At 40.4% G+C, this 27,525-nt stretch overlaps 1 protein-coding gene across 2 annotated transcripts in view; it reads left to right on the top strand.

The window, feature by feature from the left end:
* QPCT (glutaminyl-peptide cyclotransferase) overlaps positions 1 to 23,827 on the top strand; it is a 55,855-nt gene extending 32,028 nt beyond the window's left edge. The window contains exons 3-7 of one of the 2 annotated variants that reach the window (XM_003416080.3): positions 2,857 to 3,135; positions 16,348 to 16,524; positions 18,502 to 18,601; positions 20,924 to 21,040; positions 23,499 to 23,827. In XM_003416080.3, the coding sequence (XP_003416128.1) occupies positions 2,857 to 3,135; positions 16,348 to 16,524; positions 18,502 to 18,601; positions 20,924 to 21,040; positions 23,499 to 23,644 (819 nt within the window). In that variant the 3' untranslated portion in view covers positions 23,645 to 23,827. The remainder of the gene's footprint in view (positions 1 to 2,856; positions 3,136 to 16,347; positions 16,525 to 18,501; positions 18,602 to 20,923; positions 21,041 to 23,498) is intronic. The other variant, XM_064277190.1, reaches the window with a different exon arrangement.
* The last annotated feature ends 3,698 nt before the right edge of the window (positions 23,828 to 27,525 follow it).

Genomic DNA, 27,525 nt, shown 5'->3' with positions numbered 1-27,525 from the left:
GTTCTGGAGTGTATGCTTGCTTTTTTTTTTCTTCTTCCTTTTTTAAGATGACCTCTTTTTTTTTTGTCTGGGGATAACTCATTTTAATATTCTGTGAAAAATTGTATCTTAGATGCACAGTGATCTGTCTCTATTCAAACTGCTTATATTCTGTCTGTATCATATAATTTTATATATTCTCATTGAAAACAACTTATTAGTTCCAGTCAACCCGTATTTACTGATGGTCTGTTGTGAGCACAGCACTAAGAATTGTGGAGAATAACAAAATAAATGAGATATAAAGGTTGATTTCGAGAAGGTTCTAGACATTTCTTTTTAATATGATAGAAAAGACGACCTGTAAATCTGTAATAGAAAAGATAAGGTACTGTGCGTTGTTGTTGTTAGGTGCCATCGAGTCGGTTCCGACTCACAGCGGCCCCATGTACAACAGTCTTGTGCCACCCTCACAATTGTCTGAGCCCATTGTTGCAGCCACTGTGTCAGTCCATCTCGTTGAGGGTCTTCCTCTTTTTCGCTGACCCTCTACTTCGCCAAGCATGATGAACTCCAGGGACTGGTCCCTCCTGGTGACGTGTGCAAAGTACGTAAAACAAAGTCTCGCCATCCCCACTTCTAAGGAGCATTCTGGCTGTACTTCTTCCAAGACAGATTTGTTCGTTCTCCTGGATGTTTCATGGTGTATTCAGTGTTGTTCCCCAGCACCATAATTCAAAGGCATCAATTCTTAGGTCTTGCTTATTCATTGTCCGGCTTTCGCATACATATGAGGCAATTGAAAATACCATGGCTGGGGTCAAGTGCACTTTAGTTTTCAAGGTGACATCTTTGCTTTTCAACATTTGAAAGAGGTCTTTTGCAGCAGATTTGATTTCTCGGCTGTTGCTTCCATGGGTGTTAATTGTGGATTCAAGTAAAATGAAATCCTTGACAACTTCAATATTTTCTCTGTACGATACTGTGTATACATGCATATTTAGGCCAAAGTCCACTTCCCTACAGAGAGCAGGGAATGAATAGCTGGGGAATTGTTTGTTTATTCCGGCTTTTGCAGGATTAGCTGCGGAATCGGTATCCACCCTGACTAAGCTCCCATCTCCCTGCAAGCTTCCTGCCACAGTTTTCCCAGGGCCTTTGCTACGTGTCCTGTCACATTAACGAGTGTCAGGCCACACGAAATGAGGCTAGTCTAGAAAATCCTGTATTTCCTTGGGGAAAAAAAATCCTGTTCTTTTCCAGTTACTATAAGTTTTTTTTTTTATAAGTTATTCATTTATCATCTCAAGATTCATCCTCACTGGATTAATTGAGGAACAAATCACCACTTATTTTGATGGTTGGTTTCTTGTTCGACTTTTTTTTTTTTTTTGACTTTTTAAAAAAATTTTTTAAGGCAACATACAAAGATGTATACAATAATTTAAAATAAAATAAATGGAATGTGGTGAGAAAAAAGAGGCAAAGGAAAAATAAAGATAGGAAGAGGCAAAATGGAACAATGAACTCGCCTCTGATTTGTCACACCACAAATTGTAGGTTCTCGAAGGACACACCTCCAGTCCCTGAGTGGTGCTTCTTTATCCCATCAGTCCCTGCATTGCCTATAAGGCCAGGGTGGCAGGATGAGGTGGGGAAATCTATTCCTTTTTAGTTTCGCCAACATTTACAGTTAGCCTGGACCAGCCTGGGGTGCAGAGAAAAACTCCTTGCTGTGGTCATTAGGGTTCAGAGTTAGTAGCTCACTGATACTTAGAGTGAGCAAGAACCTCAAATATCCCCCAACCATTTCCTTATTTTGCAGCTTTTTCTACATTATCCTTGACAGGTGAGGGTCAGTCTCTTTCGCTAGTGTTCACTACATTAGAAGTATTTGCTCTACATTTGGGACAAAAACTACCATTGGCCCTCCTGGCCTTTGAAGGGCTTAGTGGAAGCTGAGATCTGTAGGACCCCGATGTATCTCATTTCTCAAACATTCCTTCTTAGCCTCCTAGAAATGTTAAAAGTGGACCTTGATACATACTGAACTGGGTCTCTATCTCCTGATTTGTAGAAATATCCACGATAAATTGTTAAATGAGAAAAGCAAAGGGCAGAGTACATTGCCGGCCAATGCACTTCATGTGCACCACTGTCTGTCGGTGGCGGGTTGCGTGTTGCTATGATGCTGAACAGGTTTCAGTGGAGCTTACAGACTAAGATGGACTAGGAAGAAAGGCCTGGCTATCTACTTCTGAAAATCAGCCAATGAAAACTCTATGGAGCATAATGGTTTTTTATTGTGCGTGGGTTTGCCATGACTTGGGATCTGACTCAATGGCAGCTTGTAACAACCAAAACCTGTTGCCATCGAGTTGATCCTGACTCATGGTGACCTTATGTGTTACAGAGTAGAACTGTTCCATAAGGTTTTCTTTGCTGTAATTTTTATGGGAGCAGATCGTCAGGCCTTTCTCCCATGATGCCACTGGGGTGGGTTCCAACTGCCAGCTTTGAGTAGTTGAGCGCACTGTGCCACCCAGGGATTTACAACGCACCATTCCTATAAAAACATACACTTCTCTGCCAACTGTGTGTTTGTGTGCTAGTATATGTTCATATAAGCAAGGAGAAGGGTATGGAAAGATACACATCAGATTGTTAACATTGGCAACCCAGGGGCTGACATGGATTGGTGGGGGGAAGGTTAGGTGAGAAAGAAGATTACTTTTCCTTTAAATATCTTTTTACTATAAGCATGCATTGCATTTTTGATTTGAAAGGTATCACATAAACTTAAAAACATACCTAACAAATGAAAATTGTCTGTCTAGATCTTAACTTTTTGTTTCATTTTGTTTTGTTTTTGATCAGCACATCATGAAGCGAATTCAGAGACTTCAAGCTGACTGGGTCTTGGAAGTAGACACTTTCTTAAGCCAGACACCCTATGGGTACCGGTCGTTCTCAAATATCATCAGCACCCTCAATCCCACTGCTAAACGACACTTGGTCCTCGCCTGTCACTATGACTCCAAGTATTTTCCCCACTGGGACAACAACGTTTTTGTGGGAGCCACCGATTCAGCTGTGCCGTGCGCGATGATGCTGGAGCTTGCTCGAGCCTTAGACAAACGGCTCCTTTCCCTGAAGGTATCTGTTTTCCTCTTGTTGATTCCTGGGATAAGGTACCTTAGCAGTAACTCAAGGTGAATTCTAGAGTCCTTGGGGAAGTGGGAAGGCTGTTTAGAAATGGAGACTTCAGGTGCATTTTGTACTAATTTGTTACAAAATGCTGTGAAGCTGAATGAATATTAATTGGAAGATTGCATTATTTGAAATTTCAACCATGGGCAATAAACCAAAGATGCATGACAGTACACTCATTAAATGCAATCTGATATCTCAGTTTTGAATATTCATTATATTAAATGCACTCTCTGGGAAAAATGAAGAAGGTGAAAGGTTGGTACAAAAAAAAAAAAAAACCCACTGCTGTCGAGTAGACTCTGACTCGTAGTGACCCTATAGGGCAGAGAAGAACCGTCCCATATGGTTTCCAAGGCTGTAATCTTTACGAAAGCAGACTTCACCATCAACCACCGCAGAGAGGCTGGTGTGTTTCAACCTCTGACCTTTTTGGTTAGCAGCCGAGTACTTTAACCACTCAACCACCAGGACTCCTTGGAAGGTTGGTACAGGCAAGTATATGAGCACTGTGTTTATTTCTTCTTGTTAATACAGCCATGAAACACATCTCGACCTTCTGATCAGAGAGTCGGTGGCTCTCGAGTGGGGGGGAGTGGGTTACAGCAAAGTGGTTCCTAAGTCAAGAGCAGGTAATTCAGACATATCAAGATGAAAAGCGTGAAGCAGAAATGCATTACTGTTATTATCTGCGAATCTCGGCTCAATTTTATGTAGCATAGCAGAGCTTTTGTTATGCTGTCAGCTCAAAATACTTCTGGGACTCTCAGATGTTATTTCAGGCTCCGTGTTCTTACAAGTATATTGGAAAAAAGTGCTAAACTAGATGAAGACGTTTTGTTCCGCTTTCACTCATAACCCAAGTAAACACAACAAAGCAAAAACAAAATACTGTTCACAGGCAATATTTTTTTCCTCAGAAGAGTCCAGCCTTTGATACAATGGTATGAAGAAGTAAAAGGTTTATCTTGTAATGGAAGTAATAGAGATATTTGGTTCTATTTTTGCTGGATATGGAGAACTTGAAGAAAGCCAGAATTGTTTATAACCTCTCAGTATCCTTTTCACTGTTTGGTTTTGTTTTGTTTTCTGAATCTTCTATAATGTCTTTGTCCCCTGCTCTGCCCCTTGCTTTTAACTAGCACTTTCCCCTAGCAATTGAATGGGGGAGTTCAGAAGCTGATATAAAAGTTTAATTTTACATATTTGTATTTCTGGTATCCACTGACCGTCAGTTTGTTGTAATGTGGTGGCTTGCATGTTGCTGTGATGCTGGGAGCCATACTGCCGGTATTTCAAAAAGCAGCAGGGTCACCCACAGTAGACAGGTTTCAGCAGACCCACAGACTAAGACAAACTAGGATGAAGGACCTGGAGAGCTACTTCTGAAAATTAGCCAATGAAAACCCTATGGATCACAACAGAAAATCGTCCATTATCATGCTGGAAGATGAGCCCCTTAGGTTGAAAGACACTCAAAGTACAGAATGACTGCAACAATGGACTTGAGCATACCAATGTTTGTGAAGATGGCTTAGGGCTGGGCAATGTATTGTTCTGTTGTACATGGGGTTGCCACGAGTTGGAGCTTACTCATTGGTAACTAATAGCAATAACATTTCTAGGATAAGGACATGAAATGAAGCCTAACTTAAAGGCATAGTTTTGTATAGTGAGTAGGTTTTCTCTTGGAGAGCTCTTTTACCTTGTTCCATATAGGTGGAACTTTTGACGACCAGAAATAGGATTGAATGAGTTGTTGGGTGATGATTTCCATCAAAAAAACTCAAGTCATATACGTATTCTTGTAATTATTTTTCTTAATAGAGGTAAACAGTGATGTGGAGAATTAAAGAAAATATTGGTTTTGAATGCAAAATTTGAGAGTATCAGATTTATTTCTCTGGTTGGACTTTAAATTTATATTAAAGAGTTATTTTAAGTTTATTCAGCTGTCATGGACTGGAGAGGTGATGATGTAAAGTGCTCTGGGAGAGGGTTGAGTATAGACTGAATTATTGTTCCAACTCTTTGCAGCCCCCTCCCCACTCCAGTAATAAGATTATAATTATATATTCATATCATTTGGCTTGTGGCTTTTCTGTGCCCTCCCACAATAGCCGGTAGTACTTCCATGTCCTTTGACTCTGGACTTAGTTATTTGACTTTATTTGGCCAATGGTATGTTAGTAGATGTGATTCAATCAGAGGCTGGAAATGTCCTTTTGCCTTTGGGCCTGCTTTCTTGTGCTTCTGCCATCACCCTGAGAAGACCATACTCTGGCTGGCCCTCCAGTCCCAGGAGGACAAGAGACATGGGGAGTAGAGCCAAGCTTGCTGACTATAGGATAAAGAAGAGCCCTAGCTGAACTCAGCCTGGTCAGTTGTCTCCCAGCTGGCCCACAGATCCAGGATGATACACGGGTGTTGGTTTCAGCCAGAGTTTGGGGTGGTGTATTACACCTTATTTTTACAGCACTAACAGGCACAGTCTTGGGTGGAGAAAGACTGCAGATATTTCACTGAATATGTGAACACTGGTAACTAGGATTGGAAGACCTTCCCAAATCAGGCCACACAGAGTCTCCTAGGTCCAAGGTATTTGGCTGAGTTACTGGAAATTGAAGGCCATGATTACTTTTCTGCCAATTCTGAAAAGCAGCAAAAACAGCAGGTTACCTCATGGGACTCAGTATCAGTGTCCACAACAGTTCAGTCCTACCTAAATGAACCGATGCCGAGAGAGCAGAGTGAGAGTAAATTATCACACCGAATATTGGAGTCACTGACTGTTGAAATTTCAATGAGGTACCCGTACTGTCAAGCAGTGGTATCACTAGAGGGGTAAGGGAGGTGTGGACTGCACTGGGTGACACTGCCAGAGAGGTTGACACCAAAATGACTGTCTATAAAATTTTTGTGCAATGTTTCAGCTGAAATTTATTATTATTTTTATAAAAATATCCCTATATTTAGTTATAAAAACAAAAACATTTTTGTAAGCCCAGCTTACGTGTATCAATATACCTACAAGACTAAAACTCTATGCTAATTTACTTTTTGAACTGTCAGAGCTGTCATTATTATCCAATTACAATGACCCTTTGAATCATCTGTATGGTTTCATCTTCATGCTCTACAAGCAAGTGCTGTTGTTTATATAGTGGCTGATTTTGTCAAATTTCTTGGTGATTTAGCTACAATATTGTAGTAATTAGTATTTGTAACCTATATCAATAACTTTTTTGAGTATGAAGTGGTAATTAAAGGAAAAGAAGGAGTGCTATACAGGAATTATAATCTAAGAGTAACATTAGTATAAAAACATTACTAAGGATTCTGTATGGTTTTGTACGGGAGGAGGTCCATGGAAGGTGGTGACACTATGAGTTAATGTACTGGGTGACACCAATCCTAGTGACACCACTGCTGTCAAGCCATCAAAAGGTGAAAATGACCTCTTTTTGCCTCTTTTCTGGTCATGAATGGAGTATCTCTGGTTCCAAGGAGTCTCATTCTGTCTACCTGTTCTGTGATTATGCTGTCTGATTTGGACCTAGTACTTGGAAACCAGTCAAGGCCCTTCAAACAACTGGAAGCTTAGAATGTCTCAATTGAAGTATGCACCTTGCTCCTTAAAAATAATTTTGTTAATGAGAAAATCTGTGTAATTGTTTAATGTTTTTTAAGCTCTGAGTGTATATCTATTACACAGGCAAACACACCCTGTGCTTAATGCTGTCAGGAGTGTGGGAGATTCAAAGTATCATCAACTGTCCTTTTCCTGTGGTCTAATTAAGGGGCAACATTAAGGCAATTGGAAACCCTGGTGGTGTAGTGGTTAAGTGCTATGGCTGCAAACCAGAAGGTCGGCAGTTCGAATCCACCAGGCTCCTTGGAAACTCTATAAGGCAGTTCTACTCTGTCCTATAGGGTCGCTATGAGTCAGAATCGAATCGATGGCAGTGAGAGTGGGATTAAGACAATTGAAATGATTAGCATACAAAAATAACTTTTAGTTTTTGGATGATACAGACATTTTTATCCTTGTTATGAAATCACTCTAAATAATCAAGAAAACTCTCATTGATGATACTAGAAGACATGTGTTAACAGAAACCACAATATGAAGATAAAGATGGGTGGAAAAATGGCAAATGACATATGAGAGTAGAGAGAAGTCACACTCTCTGGAGAGGGGAATAAACGGAAGAGGTAAGGTGGTCCCCTGACAAACTCTTGGAAAGGCTTAGTAGTTGGAGATATCAGATGCTGCGAAAGGCAGAGGTGAGGCAGGGGGCTGGGGTTGGTGTCATGGATTGAATTGTGTCCCCCCCACCCGAAAAGTGTGTATGAATTTGGCTGGGCCATGATTCCCAGTATTGTGTGATTTTCCTATATGTTGTAAATCCTATCTCTGTGATGTTAATGAGGCAGGATGGGTGGAAGTTGTGCTAGTAAGGCAAGACTCAATCTATAAGATTAAATTGTATCTTGAGGCAACCTCTTGAGATATAAAAGAAGTGAGCAGAGAGACAGGGGGACCTCAAACCACCAAGAAAGCAGTGCCGGGAACAGAGCCTGTCCTTTGGACCTGAGGTCCCTGTGCAGAGAAGCTCCTAGTTTGGGGGAAGATTGATGAGAAGGCCGACAGAGAGAGAAAGGCTTCGCCTAGAGCTGACGCCCAGAATTTGGACTGTTATCTTACTTTATTATGAAGAAAGAAATTTCTCTTTGTTAAAGCCATCCACTGTTGGTATTTCTGTTATAGCAGCACTAGATAACTAAGACAGTGGGGATTATTTTTAAATTTGTATTGGAGTTGACTCAACGACAATGGGTTTTTTGGTTTATAAAGAGCACTTATCTATGTAGATCCCTAGTCCCTGGGTGAAGACCTGGTGGCATGGTGGTTAAGAGGTTGGCTGGTAATCAAAAGGTCAGCAGTTTGAATCCACCAGCTGCTCCATGGAAACCGTATGGGACAGTTCTAATCTGTCTTATAGGGTCACTGTGAGTGAGAATCGACTTGACAGCAATGGGTTAGCCCCTGGGTGGTGCAAATGGTTAACATGCTTGGATACTAACCAAAAAGGTTGGAGGTTGGAGTCTACCCAGATGTGCTATGGAAGAAAGGCTTGGCGATGTACTTCTGAAAATTCAGCCATTGCAAACCCTTTGGAGCGCAATTCTACTCAGATACAAATGGGTTGCCATGAGCTGGAATCGACTGAGAGGCAACTGGTGTGATGTGACCTCCACATCAGGCAGGTACACTCCAATTATACTCCTGCAGATGAAAGAATATTTTCTGGAGAGACTGAACCAGTGAGGTTCTGGACTTGGGGACACCAAGTATACAGGAAGATAGTTATGAGGGGTGCCCCATGGAAATCAAGGAGATTAGAAGAGTGTAAGTGTTGAACAGTGAGAGCCCCTATCTTTTCTCTATGACACTAGAAAGCCAGTGACCAGCTTTACGTATTAAATAGGAAGCTGAGGACCTTTCTCTGGAGAACGTGAACCACCCCAGGGGGAAGACCCACAGACATTTGGGAGTCCTCAGTGAAAATGCTGACAGGGCACTTGAATTCCCTACAGTGAAATCAACCAGTTTGTGTCTCCAGTCAGCCTTTCAGCACATTATTCTTTCATATGAATGAGCACAAAGATGACCAGACATTTAAGGACAGTCTCCGACAGGAAAGAAAGAATGCAAAACAAATAATACAAATTAAAGATGGAACTCGGGAAATGCAGTACAAGGAGCAGAAGAAAACTTTAAAGATACTGTTTTTAATATCATCTAACAGAAGAGGAGAAGTTTAGCCACACAAAAAAAGAAAATGAAAGTTACAGTAAAAGAATAATTACAGAATGATGAAGAGCCTTTGGAAATTAAAAATATAATTTAAAAAAAGTCAGTGAAATAGTTGGATACCGTGAAGTGATGACTCACCTGACAATGAGCCTTTTGGCCTTTGTTCTTGGTTCTTCTGAGCTGGACCAACACCTAAGGCTAATAAATGGAGACTGACCATACCAAGAGGGACCACCTGGAGGCCTGATGCTGAATAAACCTCACAAGGCATGATGTTATCTATCATGGCTACCTGGTGAGGCCAATAAAATCCCTGAGCCCTAAGACTCAGAGGAACTTTCCAGTCCGTGCCCGTGTACAGGAGAGGGTACTGTGTCCCCTCTGGGACATAGGAACTCTGTGCTGAGACCCCTCTCAGACCTCACCCTACGCATCTCTCCATTTGTATCCTTTTTGGCTATAATAAAGCTGTAGTCATAAGTTTGTTATACTCTCTGTGAGATTCTGTGAGTTGTTCCAGTGAATTAACAAAACCACAGAAGCAGTGAGAGTCAGCAGGGGCTGGTGTCTGTTTGGCAGCCTGAAGGAAGGTGTCCTTCTAACTTCTGGGCTCTGACCCAGCTCTGGTGGCGGGTCATAGAGAGAAAATGCCACATGGATGGCTGGAGATGAGATTGCAGAAATGGGAAGGTGAGGACTGGATCCATCCCCACATCTTGGGGATTAGATTCATGCTGATCCTTACCACACACTTAGCAACGGGGGTGGGATTTGCCAACTTGTCCTCTTGTTTACTGCAGATACTAAAGTAGAAGAAGTATCTTTTGTAGAAAGAGGATTAAATGAAGGAAATGGTCGTTACTTTTGGAAGATCATCCCAGGAATTCCAACAGGTTGTGTAGAAAGTATTGGGAAGGAGAATGACATTGGACTTCTCAACAGAAACCTTGGGAGCTAGAAAACAAGGCAATTGTGCCTTAAGCATTTTATATGTAAATAATTTGCAACCTAGAACTCCGTCCTAGGGTAAAATCACCACAAAGTTACAAGCAAAAGTGGGAAACAGACAAGTGTGCTGCCAGAGCTATGTCTGTCCGAGTCCGATGAATATTACAGAATTATCAGTATGAATTGTCTTCCTTAATAATCATTGGTACAAGTTTCAGTAACAACAGTCAAGAGTATCTTCATTGGTCCAACAAATCTTACTATACTAACAGAAAAACAAAAAAGTGGAAAATGTGTGAGTCTTTTGTGCTCTAAGTATTTGTTTATGTGAAAGGTTTCCTAAAAGATGTTTTCTAAGATTGTCCTAGCTATTGTTTTTATACCTCAGGCCCCAGTTGATGTGTCCTTGTGAGTACTTGTCGCCCCAGCTTGGCCACATTCTTTATACTCAAGGACAGGGAATAATGGTTCCAATTTTAACTCCTAAGTCAGTTTTCATACCTGGCCAAATTAGTATGAGACTAGAATGAAGACAAAATCAGACATGCAAAGCCTCAAAAAATTTTACTCTGATGCAGTATTTCTTTCTCAGAAGTTACTTAAAGATATGTCCCAACAAAATCAAAGATTCAGTCAAAGAAGAGGTAGTCATGGCATCCAGGTCACTGGGGATCCAACGCAGGAGAGGCTGAGGGAATCCCCAGGGTGATGTTGCAGGGCATCCTAGGATGACCTTGGATGGTTCTGGGAATCTGTCTTGGACTGGCGGGAGGAATCAGTCCAGGCTGCAGCAAGCAGAGGAGGGTTCCAAGATGGATGCATCCATAAAAAACAAACAAACAAAAAATACAACTACTGGTTTCATCCTGATTGGCGCAAAGGAGAGTGGAGAAAACCAAAGATTCAAGGGAACAATTAGTCTAAAGGACTAATGGACCACACGAACCACACCTATGTGACCCAGAGACCAGAAGAGCTAGATAGTGCCCAGCTACCACTACTGACCACTCTGATAGGGATCACAAGAGTGGGTCCTGTGCATAGCGGGAGCAAAATATAGAACAAAAAATCAAATTCATAAAAGAAGACCAGACTTACAGGACTGATAGAAACTGGAGGGACCCTGAAGACTATGGCCCTAAGATACCCTTCTAACATGGAACCGAAGCCATTCCCAGAGACCACCTTTCAGCCTACAAAATAAACAACACCTGAGAGGAACATGCACCTTAGAACATTTAATTATATGAGAACAAAAGGGCAAAAGCTGCCCCAAAACAGAGAAGGCAGGAAGGGGTAGGAAAACCAGATAAAAGGTAAAAGGACACCCAGGAAGAAGGGAGAGTGCTGACACATTGAGAGGACTGTGACCAATGTCCTGGTACATTCTGTGTACAAATTGTTGAATGGCAAACTATTTTGCTCTGTAAATCTTTACCTAATGCACAATAAAATATTAAAAAAAAAAAACCCAATGAACAAAAAAAATGCTATAGTTTTGGAAAGTTTGACCATATAGTAAATTGTATTGACAGGCATTGTGTTCAAAAAAATCTAAGCAAATGCAAAAGAGGCAATTATCCATTCCAGAAAATAAAAAAAAAACAAGAAAACAAATTTAATCACAGGGTACCTTGGTTCAGTAACAAACAATGTTAACATTCACATAATATTGAAAATAGAGAATATACATTTTACAAAATATTGATATAATTAAATGGAAGGGGAAAGGGAGATCTGTGTAAGGGAGGTAAAATCCTCATCTGTCATAATAGGAAGTTAATAGATAAGGTCTAAAATTGATAACATTAAGAGATAATAATATATTATTTACAAATCATGGGGTGTCTTAGTCATCTAGTGCTGCTGTAACAGAAATACCACAAGTGGATGGCTTTAACAAAGAGAAATTTATTTCTTCACAGTAAAGTAGGCTAAAAGTCCAAATTCAAGGCGTCAGCTCTAGGGGAAGGCTTTTTCTCTCTGTCAGCCTCCTCATCCATCTTCCCCCAGACTAGGAGCTTCTCTGCACAGGGACCCCAAGTCCAAAGGACAGGCTGTGTTTCCGGCACTGCTTTCTTGGTGGTATGAGGTCCCCCTATCTCTGTTTACTTCTTTTATATCTCAGGAGATTGCCTCAAGACACTTCCGATCCGTAGATTGAGTCCTGCCTCGCTAACACAACTGCCACCCATCCTCCCCCATTAATATCATAGAGGCAGGTTTTACAACATACAGGAAAAGCACACAATACCGGGAATCAAGGCCTGGCCAAGTTGATGCACGCATTTTTGGGGGGACATAATTCAATCCATGATGGGGCGTAAATATAAATACCAGTGAAATAGCTGAAAGTTTAAAGCAGTTGCCTCTAGGGAGAAGGATAGAGTGGGAGATGGAGATAGAATAGAGGATATTACTATGTTTGTTATTATTATTAGCTTTTAACACTTTTAAACTGAGTGTGTGAATTGCCATCTTAAAAATAAAATAAATACAATGTAAATGCAGATTTAGTATAAGTGCTAAATGGTCGGATATAAACTAAAGGTACAAGCATCAGAGTCCCTGGGTGGTGCGAATGGTTAAGTGCTCAACCAATAACTGAAAGGTTGGCTGTTCAAACACACCCAGAGCCACCTTGGAAGAGAGACCTGGTGATTTGTTTTGAAAGGTCACAGCCTTGAAAACCCTATGGAGCAGTTCTACTCTACACATGTGGGGTCACCATGAGTCAGAATTAACTCAATGGCAGCTAACAACAACAATAATTTAAGCATCATAACAATCCTATGTGAGAAATATTATGGTTTACATTTTATAGATGGAGAAAATAAGAGGTTGTGTGACTTTTTGAGGTCATACAGCTAACAAATAGTATAGTTGGAACTGCGTCCAGGTTCCTCAACTCCAAGTCCAGTGCTGTGTTTACTAAACCCCAGTTATCTTCCAAGGTGATAGATTATATTTAAAAGCAACTAATAGGGTCTGTGAAATATAGTGAATATTCAAAAAATATTGTTTGGGCCTAGGCATTCAGATTAAAAAAAGAGATCAGCGGCTTCCTGGATGAAGTTGTACTTAGGGTGACAAACTATCCCAGCTTGCCGGGGACTGAGGAGTTTCCCAGATGTGGGACTTTCAGTGCAAACCCAGGAAAGTCCTGGATGACGAACAGGATGGTTGGTCATGCTAGTTGTACTTGAAATGGTCCTCAAAGGATGGGTAAGATTTATATAGTTGAAGGGAAAAAGGGAGGAACTATAGGTAAGAGCAATTATGTGGACCAAGGCAAGAGGGGCACGTACATTCTAATGGGGTCAGGAGAGATGCGTGGTGAGAACAGTGGGAAATTGGTTTGCAGAGACAGAATGAATTGGATGTTGTGTGTGTATGCGTGTGTGTAGGGGGAGAGATGGAGGGGGGAGGGGGAGAGAGTAAAAGAGAGGGAGAAAGGGAGAGGGAGATAGAAAGGGGGAGTGAGAGAGAGAGACAAGGATGACTCCAGTGTTTTTGGTCTGAGTAACCGTAAGGGTGGTACTGCCATCAGTTTAGTTGGAGAAGACTGTGGTAGACCACCTTTCAGGAGGAACATCAGGAGCTGAGTTTTGGGTATGTTATATTTGAGATGCCTATCAGACATCTGAGTGGAGATGTTGATTTGGCAGTTGAATGTACAGCTCTGAAGATCAGGAGTAAGGTCAGGGCCGGTGATATATTTTTTGGCATTGTTGATACATAGTAATTCGATGGCATTGGGTTTGGGATAGCACTTTAAGCCTCAAGAGTGACGAGATCATCAAGAGAACAAGTGTAGACAGAGGAGAGATGAGAACCAAGGTCCAAGCCCTGAGGATCTCTAGCATTAAGAGGTAAGGGAGATAAAGGGAACCATCAAAGCTGACTGAGGTAGAAGGCAACCAATGGAATGTGGTGTCCTAGGAGCCAGATGAAGAATGTGTATCAAGAAGGAGGGAATGGCCACCTATATCAAATGTTGCTGACAAGTCAAGAAGTATGAAGGCTGATAATTGAACACTAGGCTTAGCAACGCAGTGGTGACCTTGACAAGGGCAGTTTCACTGGAGCTGTGCAAGATGAAGCCTACCGGTGAAGAAGCAGGTTTAAGAAGAAGAATTGGATACGGTGCAAACTATCAACTATTCAAGGAAATTTAGCTATAAAGAGGATTAAAAAATGGGCCAATAGTTGGTGTGGGAAGTGGATTCAAAAAAATTTAAGATGAGAGAAATAACAAGAGGCCGATGGGAATTATCCAGCAGAAATAGAAAAATTGATGATGTATGTGGAAATGGTAGAAATGCAGGAGTGATAGCCTTGAGGAGATGACAGAGGATAGGATCTAGTGCCCAGAAGGAGAGATTGGCATCTGGTATGAGCACGACAGTCAGCACACTAGCAGGCAGGGAGGCAGAGTAAGGGGTGCTGTTGCTGGTTGATGAGTAGTGTGGTGGTGGGAGTTTTAATGCTTGAATTGTTTTCAGTCCGTAAGAAAATACTTTGCAGCTGTCATCAGCACTAAAGGCCAACTTGAGGTTTATGCTCATGAATTTTAACCGAGGTCAGTCAGTGTGGTTGTGTATTTTTCTCCAGCCAGGTTCAGCTGCTTGATTGCAGGCACAAACTGGGCAGAGAGTTGAATTTAAACAAGAATTTATTTTTGCCATGTGAGTTTAACTAAGACAGAGAGAGATAAAGGAGTTGGGGGTATTTGCAAAGGAGTGATTAGAACAATTGCTTTGGAATTTAAACTGAATAAGGAAAGAAGGGAGGACATCATGGGGCTAAGGGACTGTCAAAGGTGAGAGATTCAATGGATTAGGGATTCCACTGGGGTCAGGATACAAGAAAGACCAATCTGGAAAGTTGAGAGGTGTCCTCCGAGAGTGGACTGCATGAAATCAGTCAGAATCCTACTCACTCTTCTAAGTTCCACTCAAATACTGCCTCTTTCATAACACTATCCTTGGCATCTGTCATCTATTGAATTGTGTCCCCCCAAAATATCTGTTAACTTGGCTGGGTCATGATTCCCAGTATTGTATGATTGTCTACCATTTTGCCATCTGATGTGATTTCCCTGTGTGTTATAAATCCTATCACTGTGATGTAATGAAATGGATTAGTGGCAGTTATATTGATGAGATCTACAAGATTAGATAGTGTCTTAAGCCAATCTCTTTTGAGATATAAAAGAGAGAAGCAAACAGAGAGACATGGAGACCTCATACCACCAAGAAAGCAGCACTGGAAGCAGAGCATTTCCTTTGGACTTGAGGTTCCTGCACTGAGATGCTCCCAGACCAAGGGAAGACTGATGACGGGGACCTTCCTCCAGAGCCTATGGTGGGAGAAGACCTTCCCCTGAATTTGAACTTCTAGCCTGCTGGACTGTGGGAGAATGAACTTCTCTTTGTTGAAGCCATCCACTTGTGGTATTTCGGTTGTAGCAGCACTAGAAGACTAAGACAGCATCCAAGGATTTGACCTCTTATCCCACCAATTCCTGCAGGACATTTGTGTTTTATTTGTGGCTGCATTTTATTTGCTCATGTATTTATCTTCGCTCTCCATTATCCCACTAAAGTGTAGGTTCCTTTAGGACAGGGGCTATAATTTATTATTCTTTGTGTTCCGGTGTCATTTCTAAGGCAGATCCTTGAATGTAGACTTTAAACAAACAAACAAAAAACTACAGGCTTAGATAAGATGAGATGCAAGAAAGATTGAAGATTGCAGTTGTTTCAGATTGGGTTTCCTGTGAAGGACACTCTGAGACGGAGTTTAGCATCAGGCCATTTATTAGCGAGTGGCCTTGGGATCAATACCTGTGGAAGAGAAGGAAAGGAAAAGGGATTGGGCACAATGAAGTAGAGCTTCGATGCAGGCTCAACAACAGCCTTAGCTAACCCTAGGGAGCTCTGGAGGTGCAATGGTTTTTTAGAGTGTACCTGAGTCATTGGATGTAGGACGTTCCAAAAGGGTACAGCCTGAGACATTCATGAATCCCACAGCTGAAGGCTTTCTTGTTTGGAAGGGCCAAAAAGTCCTTCTAAAGGGGAACTGGGTGGTATACCACAGCATCCACCATAGTTTTACCTAGTTTCAGAGTTCTCTGAGGAGTCAGAAAAAAATAGGAGACTTCTATTTTCAGAGGGAGTGGGAGAAGGTGCGATTTATGTGGGTAGAGATTGTGGGAGGTGTGATGATTTTTGACCGGAAGTGGCGAGAGAAAAATTTGGGCATATTTCAAGTGCTTTGGTATCTTCCTTCATGATATATTTATATTTTTTGCACAGTTAGTGGGAAAGCACATAATTTTTTAATTATCACATGTTTGCTAACTTTTGATTATTCTTTTTTACCAGAACATTTCAGACTCCAAGCCAGATCTCTCACTTCAGTTAATTTTTTTTGATGGGGAAGAGGCTTTCTTTCACTGGTCTCCTCAGGATTCTCTGTATGGGTCTCGGCACTTAGCTTCAAAGATGGCATCGACGCTGCACCCACCTGGAGCAACCCGTACCAACCAGCTACAAGGCATGGTTAGTCTGGCTAGTTTCCATGGCAGTGCAGCTGCAGACTCTGCCTCAAAGGGAGAGTCTTAAGCCAAGTAAGGACCTACAAATGCCACGGCGTCCTTGAAGCAGAGTGTTTATAATAGGACATTCCTTGGCAGTTGTTCGGTTTTTGAGGAAACCCAGAGCTAAAAAGAATGACTTGGGGTTAGAAGCTATGTATGACTGAGCTTAATTACAATAATTGAAAAAAAAACAACCAGATTAGGGCACATTGGATTCTGTTTAGTCCACGAGGAGCATGTTCTCCCAGCACTGTTTAGAGGTGGAGAGAGTGCTGGGGCCCTGGGGAATGGAGTAGGTGTGGGACATAGTATGGATTGGAGGTGAAGAATGTCCTCGGTATCTGCAAAGAGTTAGAGTGACTCTAGTGTGTATATGACATTTTGATGTGTTGGTTTTGATGTGGAATTTTTTGCATGGGTGTGAGGACATTTTGATGCTGCCTCAAAACCCTGCTCTTATTAACAAATAATGGGCGAAATGGACTCATTGCAGTCTTGATTTTCATCTCTAGTCCTAGAACTATACTCCATCCCTGATCCCTCACCCCATCCCTGAATCCTTTCCCCATGCTGACCCTCCTCTCAGTTGACCCTCACTGTGTCCCTGAGCCCTCACCAACCCCACTTTGGAACCTCATGCCACCCTTGAGATTTTACTCTACCCTGTGCCCTCATTCATCTCTGACTTTTACCTCATTTGTGAAGTGATATCCTGCTCCTGACTCTTCCGCTCATCCCTGTCCTTGCACCATCACTTATCTTCACTGCATTCTTAGCTTGATTTAAGAGTCCAAATGGCCACATCAAATGGCCTGCTTTGACTCTAACACACCTCTCGTTGGCATTCTCTGTATCCCAGTAGTGCACTGACAGCTTATAATGAGTTAGGGGAATGTGGTCAGCACTTCATTCATTCATTTGTCCGCACGTGGTTAAAAAGGGCTCAGAGGAGAAGAGATCTGGTTAATGAATAGTAGAAACAAAGTTATTTATCAGTTTGAATATGGAAATGCACAGTGATTTTAAAACCCCTTTTTCCAGAAAAAACTCTTAGCTTATTCAACTTTGTGAATATGCTACTATTTCAAACACTTTTTTTTTTAACAACAAACATATTTAAGCATCATGCATGAGTTCATAATAGTACGTCTATAGGATCATAGACTACAAATTCTTATCTATTATGTGTTAGACCTATGCTTGATTTTTACCTTACATTATCTCATTTACATAATTCAGAAGTTCTTAATCTAGAGGGTAATTTTCAGGGGATCCTCAAGCCTGCTTAATGTTTTATGGAGAAACACACACACACACACGTATATATACATACATTTTTTTTCCTCCTGAGAAATTCCAAGAGCTGATTCCAAGAACAGTCAATGGCTCAAAGAATTTAAGGAACAATGTTCTGATTAGAGAGGCTTGTAAACAGAAGAGGCCTTTAGAGACTAGCTAGTTTGATCTTATTTGATAGACAATCAAACTGAAGTCCAGAGACATGTGGTCATGTATATCCTCCATAGTCAAAGGATTTTTCTCTTTTGTTTTTATAAGAATAAATAGTAACAATCCAAGTGCTCTCCTATAGGCTGTTGTCTAATTAGAATGGTATAGATTAGCCCAGCTTGGATTCCATCTGAAAATATAGTGTTCTTGTTTATCTATGAAATATTCATCTAAATATCTCCTTTCCAATTTCTTCTTAGTGGTGTCTTTTTGGGGTTACATGCATGAAGAACCTCCACTTTGTCATTTGTTCACATTGCATAAGCAAGATTTAAAATATTCTCCACAATGTTATTAAACGTTTCATTCATTTATACATCTTTCCCCTTGTTATTCTCAATTATTAAATGGAGTTAGTTTTGACTGTTTTTTTCCCCCATGATGAATATGAAAAGTGATAAGTAATTAACCAATATATTTTCTCTCTTAGGATTTACTGGTACTATTGGATTTAATTGGAGCTCCAAACCCAGTATTTCCCAATTTTTTTCCGAACTCTGCCAGATGGTTTAATAGACTTCAAGCAATTGGTAAGCAGTGCTAGTATTAAAGAGTAAAATGTGGTTTCTTCATACTAACAAACACTAAATTTTTAAAATTCAAAGCTTATGATTTAAATATGTAACCTACTTTATTGGCTTTTTTCTTTATTGACTAGTTTATTATTCCTATTCATCTCTTTTAGCATGCTCACTTTATTGTCCTGCATGGAACCACACTTTGAAATGGAAACATAGAACATTACGTTTCAAGTTTGCATATTCTTGGAAATGGTCTGAAAATATTTTTCCAGAGTCTTGTTTGAAGCCTGTGGAATGCATTTCTAGGAAAAAACTTGGCTAATGATGAACGTAATATCCTTATAACGATACTAAAAGATATTCTTTAATTTTCATTTATCTTCCATCTCTGTCTTTGTTATTCTCTGTCTTCTGCCTTACCCAGACATTTTTGTCCTTTCAATCTGGTACCATCTCTGCCTACATTCCAAAGCTTTTTATTTTTCACTTGAGGGTGGGTGAGAGATCGGGATGTGAGAGGAAGCCAGATCCTTCAAAAGCCATTTAAGAGAAGGCTTAGTATCAAATAAATGGGAGTAGACTAGCCCAGACCAGGCCAGGCCATGCCAAGAAACAGATATCTATGGTTCAAGAGAGAGGCGTGGGGCTTGGAGAAGGGATAGGATAATAACTTTTCCCCTTCATACCTCCAACCCACTCCTTCAAAGAAAAAGCAGTTGGCAGCAGGAGGGGATGAAAATGAGATCTACCTTTATCATAGAATCCAGGCCAAAAGGCCTGCTTTTGAGGCCAAAACTTCATGCTGGGAATGCCTTACTAGCCACATGAATGTCTTGGAGTGTGATGGAATTATGTTACTTCTGGGCAGTGGGGAAAGCACTGCCATCTTAACTTCATGCTTTTGCCATGAGTTAAGAATCTACCAGCAACCAGATCAAGAATCTTTCTAGAGAAGCTTCTACTTCAACCTCAAATGCTTAACTTAGGAAATTTTAATCCATAATTTGAAATAATTGCTAATATGGCATTATTTGTATGAACTTCTTGTGCCTCTTCCTTGTGGCATGTTTCCCTTCCTTTGATAATAGCCTCAAGCAATTAGGTTTGGACTTTATTCAAGGATCTTGTGCACTTTCCCTATTTCCTCTACCAGAATGAACTGGTATCAGTAACTTACACTTTAATCAATTTCAATCCATTGGGCTGCCCTTCTAGTGGTGTATTTATACTTTGAACCATATCTCTAATTGTATAAGGAAAAGTTGTATCCTGTGGTAAAGGAGTTACAGCTATTAACCAGATGGGAATATTGTTTTTGTGGGGCTTTCTCAATACTCCTAAAATCACTTTATATATATTTGCTAATTAGCCGGTCTAGTTCTACTCTTAAAATTTATCAATTAAAAAGCCCAAATATCCTAGGAAGATTTTAATTAAGTTGTTCTTGGTAGCTCTTGTTATCTTGTAACAAATAAACCAGTTACCAGTTGCCATCGAGTTGACTCCGATATGTGTCTCCTTAGGGCTTTTAGTGGCTGGTTTTTCGGAAGTAGATTGCCAGGCTTTTTTTCCAAAGTGCTTCTCAGTAGGCTCAAACTTCTAACCTTGCAGTTAGCAGCCAAATGCGCTAACCGTTTGCACCACCCAGGGACTCTTTGTAATACATAACATGGGTTATATGTTACAAAATGGCAACAGTGGTGGAATATAGGCCAGTGGTTCTCAAACTGAGTGGATCAGAATTGTTATATCACAGATTGCTGAGCCCTACCTTCAAGAGTTTCTAATTCAGTAGGTCTGAAATGGGGCCGCATAATTTGCATTTCTAACAAGTTCTTAGGTGATCCTGATGATGCTGGTCTTGGGATCCCACCTTGAGAACCACTGATGCAGGTCAAACTAGGTATCCCTTTCCTATGGAGTGGCCATTCGGAATACTTCACACCCATTTTGTTGAGTATTCCTCTTTTAAGCATAACACTTTTTGAGGCATTCTTCTTGTATCATCGCTGACCTATAAAAAAAAAAAAATTAGTGTTTTTCCCCATTTTCTTCTTTTTTCATTCTCCATTATTTTATTGAGTTTCTATCTCTAAGGAGGTTCTCACCTGTAAGGATAGAGCCTTGTATGACTCTTCTCTCCTTGAAACTACTCCAAAATTTACACAACCAAGGTCAGCCCAGGTGTTGCCATGGGTGTGGCTGTGCTCACTGCTGCACAATGCTTTTAAATGATGGCTACATATGCTGAGAAGATCTCAAACTCCTTACATAAAGATGCATCCTGAGTCTTGATTAGATATTCATCTGCCGTTCACTTGTCACCTGCAGAACGTGAATTCCATGAACTGGGTTTGCTCAAGGATCACTCTTGGGAGAGGCAGTATTTCCCAAGTAATGGTTACAGAGGCGGAATTCAGGATGACCACATTCCATTTTTAAGAAAAGGTAATGTGTGGTGTGTGTACATGTACACATGTGTACATGTGTGCACATTTTTTACGTGTTATATTTATTGTAGTTATGTGCATTTTGAAACTCCAAGACTATGACACTAATATCACTTACCCACTTTTTTAAGAGTAGACCAAGATATGGACACCTGAAACTATTGCTCTGAGATAATCTTTAAACCTTAAACCAAAACTCCCAGAAGTCTGCTTTGAACCAAACAACAGGTTAGCCTAATTAATAAAGTATGTTTGCCTTGAGTGTTATGCCTTTCAACGATTTATCTATGTGGGATCAAATTGACAACAGCAACTCAAAAGATTAGATGAGAAGCTTAGGGAGCAGCTACTTTACGTTAATGATGGTGGAATGTTTTGGAAAAGGATAGCAGGAATGGTTGTGCAACTTGAAGATGTAAACAATACCACTGAATTGTACATGCAGAATTTGTTGAATGGTGTATCCTTTGGTGTACACATTTTCACAAAAAATTTTAGAAGAGGAAAAAAGAGTAGACTAAGATCAATACTATCAGTCTTGACTTATTCCTACACCCTATTTAGCTTCTGGTGCCATCAGGTAGCTCTCTTCAGTAGTGAAACTCCCCAGGTCTCTAATTTCAACTTAAAATTTAGAAGTGAAATAAACATAAATAATATTGAGTGCATTTTGAATCACTAAGATAATGCTTTTTTAAAGATTAGCTACACTGAATTTATAATGATCCAGACCAATCTAAAGATATTTAAAAGTTCCAAAAGCAGACAAGAAAATTAATTTTAATGAGTACCTGTCTTTATAAAAGAAGCACGAGTCTCCTACTATAATACAAGCTTTCAACAATATGGGTTTTCTGATTGCACACCTGTACACAAGAAGTCAGATATTTAAGCCAAATTGAATGTGAGGGAAGAAGTATATATTCTCCTTCGCTTGATCTTTATTGTCTCCAGGTGAGATTAAGATGTAATATTTTATGCTTTAACCTCCCCTTACCAGACCTTTCCCTTCAAGTTATCAAATGAGATGACAGAGTCCTTCATTGTTCATTGATATGAAGGAACATTGAACCTGGAAGTAAATGCAGTCTTCCTCTTCTCACTGAATGGTCTACACTTATCCAGTTGCTCAGCTCAGACACCTGAGAGTTGTCCTTAATTCTGAAATTAAGGACACACCTCTACCTCACACAATTCAGTTTCATGTCTTCAAGGTGGTGTTTAAGTATGATACTGATATGTAGCACTGGGCCTTACCAATAATTCCCACTGCCCCTATTTTGCAACAGTCTAGAAGTGTGAGGAATCATTAAATTTAATAAATTTATTAGTTAAATCATCCACTATGTAATCCTGTGACTTTTATTATCTCATGTAAGACATTCCAAATCCTTGAGTATACCTTTACATTTTTTTGCTACATCTAGAGTATTTATGAAAGCTCACATCCCACTGATATCCTGCCTTCCTTTTCATAGAGTTAGATTGTATTCTAACACTTTGTGTTACTCTGGTGTTTTCTGGTCAATAAGGAAGCAATATCCTTGGTGTTGAGATGATGTGAATCTAAATCAATCCAAGGATTCTTATAATAGCCTCCCTGTGGCCCTCCAGCTTTCACTCCTGTTGCCCTATTCTCTGCATAGGTGCTAGAGCTAACTTTTAAACATGTTAATAAGGTTGTGTTACTTCTTTTCTTTAAAGCTTAAGTGGCTTGCCATTATATAGAATAAGATCCAAAGTCTTTCCATGACTGACAAAGTGCTCCATTTTCTGACTATGCTCTCGCTCTTCAATTTCACTTCCTACATCTCTCTCCAACAGTTGATCTGATCCAATCATACTGGCCTCCTTGCTTGGCCTTTCTCAAGCAGGACAAGCACAATACTATCTCAGGACTTTTGTACTTGCTCCTACCGCTGCCTAGATTACTCATTCTCAGATGTTTGCATGGCTTACTTCTCATTTAGTTCATATTTTTGTTCAAATGTTAGATTCTCAAAGAGGCCTTCCCTAACTTTAAGTACCGCTCTCTCAATCTTACTGTCTGCTGCCTCATTCTGTATTCGCTTGTCTTGTTTTCTTCTTCTTAGTAAGCACTTATCACTTCCTAGAATTATGTTTTATATTTGTTTATTTGGTGCTTTCTTCACTGGAATGTAAGCTGCATATAGGAAGGACTTCCCCTTTTCCCTTAGGAAACCTCAACTCCCAGAACAGGACCTGGTACATAAGTGCTTTATGATTATTTATTGAGTTAACCAATACTTTTTTTTAATGAATAAATGTCTTTGGAGTACAAGGGTAAGATTCAAAGAAGTACACGAAACATGATGAGTTATTATTTGTCTTTATATGGTACAGAGCTCATACTCAGACATCTCCTTGAAGAATGATACTTACTAGTTTACTTGTTGGAAATACACATGTATTACAAGTCAGTTCTTCCTTATTAGGTGTTCCAGTTCTGCATCTGATAGCATCTCCTTTCCCTGAAGTCTGGCACACCATGGAGGACAATGAAGAACATTTGGATGAGCCAACCATTGACAATCTAAACAAAATTCTGCAAGTCTTTGTGTTGGAATATCTTCATCTGTAATACTCTGATTTAGTGTATGGTAATTGCTTCTAGCATTGTATTAAAAAATCAGGTACCGTTTAAAATAATCTGGTTCCAGACAAATCCTGTGTGGAAAATTCTGTCCTGTACACTCAATCTTTAGATGTCTTTGACTATGTGATCAATAAATCCTAGAATTGTATTGTGTCATAAATGGCTCATTAATTTTCATCTGGAGATAAAGAAAGGGAACATGCAAGGAAAACGAAATAAATATCCTTTTAAATCTTCAATAGATAAGATATTTTGAGGCTAAATCAGATTCCTATTGTCTTAGGTTGGGTTCTCTAGAGAAGCAAAGCTAGTAAAGTGTATAAATATATATAGAGAGAGAGAGGGAAGGAGGGGGGAGAGAGAGAGTGAGAGAGAGAAAGTGAGTGAGTAGGAGAGAGAGAGAGAGAGAGATTTATATCAAGGAAATGGCTCACGTGGTTATAGAGGCTCGAATGTCCCAAGTCTGTTGGTTGGGATAGAGGTTTCTCCTGATTCATGTAGCTGCAGGTCAGAGAGTAGGGCTCTTGCTCACAGGCTGCAAAGATCAATGAAACACAGGTAAGCTGCTAGCTCAAGTCCCAGGAGCTGGAGGTCAGACAAATGGGAGCCAGCTGCAGGATCCAGCAGGAGCAAAAAGCCCCCAAGCCTTGCCAGAATGTCTGCTTATATTCAATGGAGGCCACATGCCCAAGGAAGCTCCCTGTCAACTGATTGGCTACTCACAGCAGTTCCCATGATGGGGGTGATCACACATCGAGTCTCAACAGGGAAGTGATCACAACTTTATATGACTGTCAAAACACTGAGAATTATGGCCCAGCCAAGTTGGCACACAATCTTAACCATGACACCTACATTCAGTATCATGGTCTTCTAAGCAGTAATTAAATATGATGATGACTTGCTATGTGTAGCCCTAGTTTTATGATTATGTATATTTGGGAATCTATTGCATACAATGAGCTTTTCCATCATCTCCTTCCGCAGATGTAGTCAATTTGATTTCTGTGTGTTCCATCTGGCGAGGTCCATGTGTATGGTCGCTGTTTATGTTGGTGAAAGAAGGTATTTGCAATGAAGAAGTCGTTGGTCTTGCAAAATTCTATCATTTGATCTCCAGCATTGTTTCTATCACCAAGGCCATATTTTCCAACTACTGATCCTTCTTTGTTTCCAACTTTCACGTTCCAATAGCCAATAATTATCAATGCATCTTGATTGCATGTCTGATCAATTTCAAACTGCAGCAGCTGATAAAAATCTTCTATTTCTTCATCTTTGGCCCTGGTGGTTGGTGCGTATATTTGAATAATGGTCGTATTAACTGGTCTTCCTTGTAACCATATGGATATTATCCTAACACTGACAGTATTATACTTCAGGATAGATCTTGAAATGTTCTTTTTGACGATGAATGCAACACCGTTCCTCTTCGAGTTGTCATTCCCAGCATAGTAGACTATATGATTGTCCAATTCAGAATGGCCAATACCAGTCCATTTCAGCTCACTGATGCCTAGGATATCGATGTTTATGTGTTCCATTTCGTTTTGGATGATTTCCAATTTTCCTAGATTCGTACCTCGTACATTCCAGGTTCTGATTATTAATGGATGTTTGCAGCTATTTCTTCTTATTTTGGGTAGTGCCATATCAGCAAATGAAGGTTCCAAAAGCTTTACTCCATCCGTGTCATTAAGGTCGACTCTACTTTGAGGAGGCAGCTCCTCCCCAGTCATCTTTTGAGTGCCTTCCAACCTGGGGGCCTCATCTTCCAGCACTATATCAGACAGTGTTCTGCTGCTATTCATAAGGTTTTCACTGACTAATACTTTTCAGAAGTAGACTGCCAGGTCTTTCTTCCTAGTCTGGACCTTGCCAGACGGAATGTACAGAAATCAAACTGACTACATCTGTGGAAAGGGCAATGGAAAAGCTCAATATCATTAGTCAGAACAAGGCCAGGGGCCGACTGTGGAACAGACCATCAATTGCTCATATGCAAGTTCAAGCTGAAACTGCAGAAAATCAGAGCAAGTCCACGAGAGCCAAAATATGACCTTGAGCATATCCCACCTGAATTTAGAGACCAGCTGAAGAGCAGATTTGACACATTGAACACTAGTGACCAAAGACCAGATGAGTTGTGGAATGACACCAAGGACATCATACAGGAAAAAAGCAAGAGGTCATTGAAAAGAAAAGAAAGAAAGAAAAGACCAAGATGGATGTCAGAGGAGACTCTGAAACTTGCCCTTGAACGTCGAGCAGCTAAAGCAAAAGGAAGAATTGATGAAGTAAAAGAACTCAACAGAAGATTTCAAAGCGCATCGCGAGAAGACAAAGTAAAGTACTATAATGACAAGTGCAAAAAGCTGGAGATGGAAAACCAAAAGGGAAGAACACACTCGGCATTTCTCAAGCTGAAAGAACTGAAGAAAAAATTCAAGTCTCGAGTTGCAATGATGAAGGATTCCATGGGGAAAATATTAAAAGACGCAGGAAGCATCAAAAGAAGATGGAAGGAATACACAGAGTCATTATACCAAAAAGAATTAGTCGATGTGCAACCATTTCAAGATTGGCATATGATCAGGAACCGATGGTACCGAAGGAAGAAGTCCAAACAGCTCTGAAGGCATTGGCGAAAAACAAGGCTCCAGGAATTGATGGAATATCAATTGAGATGTTTCAACAAAGAGATGCAGTGCTGGAGGTGCTCACTCATCTATGCCAAGAAATATGGAAGACAGCTTCCTGGCCAACTGACTGGAAGAGATCCATACTTATGCCTATTCCCAAGAAAGGTGATCCAACCAAATGTGGAAATTATAGAACAAAATCATTAATATCACACACAAGCAAAATTTTGCTGAAGATCATTCAAAAGTGGCTGCAGCAGTATATCGACAGGAAACTCCCAGAAATTCAGACCATTTTCAGAAGAGGATGTGGAACCAGGGATATCATTGCTGATGTCAGATGGATCCTGGCTGAAAGCAGAGAATACCAGAAGGATGTTTACCTGTGTTTTATTGACTATGCAAAGGCATTCAACTGTGTGGATCATAACAAACTATGGATAACATTGTAAAGAATGGGAATTCCAGAACACTTAATCGTGCTCATGAGGAACCTTTACATAGAGGTGGTTGTTCGGACAGAACAAGGGGATACTGATTGGTTTAAAGTCAGGAAAGGTGTGCCTCAGGGTTGTATTCTTTCACCATACCTATTCAATCTGTATGCTGAGCAAATATTATGAAAAGCTGGACTACATGAAGAAGAATGGGGCATCAGGATTGGAGGAAGACTCATTAACAGCCTGCTTTATGCTGATGACACAACCTTGCTTGCTGAAAGTGAAGAGGATTTGAAGCACTTACTAATGAAGATCAAAGACCACAGCCTTCAGTTTGGACTGCAGCTCAACATAAAGAAAACAAAAATCCTCACAACTGGACCAATGAGCAACATCACGATAAGCGGAGAAAAGATTGAAGTTGTCAAGGATTTCATTTTACTTGTATCCACAATCAACAACCATGGAAGTAGCAGTCAAGAAATCAAAAGACGCATTGCATTGGGTAAATCTGCTGCAAAGGACCTCTTTAAAGTGTTGAAGAGCAAAGATGTCACCCTGAAGACTAAGGTGTGCCTGACCCAAGCCATGGTATTTTCAATCACATCATATGCATGTGAAAGCTGGACTATGAATAAGGAAGGCCAAAGAAGAGTTGACGCCTTTGAATTGTGGTGTTGGCCAAGAGTATTGAATATACCGTGGACTGCCAAAAGAACGAACAAATCTGTCTTAGAAATACAACTGGAATACTCCTTAGAAGCAAGGATGGCGAGACTGCATC

Source organism: Loxodonta africana, chromosome 26 (assembly GCF_030014295.1).
Source record: "Loxodonta africana isolate mLoxAfr1 chromosome 26, mLoxAfr1.hap2, whole genome shotgun sequence".
Lineage (NCBI taxonomy): Eukaryota > Metazoa > Chordata > Mammalia > Proboscidea > Elephantidae > Loxodonta > Loxodonta africana.
The sequence above is the reverse complement of the archived record's forward strand: the minus strand, read 5'-3'. Positions and strand labels throughout refer to the sequence as shown.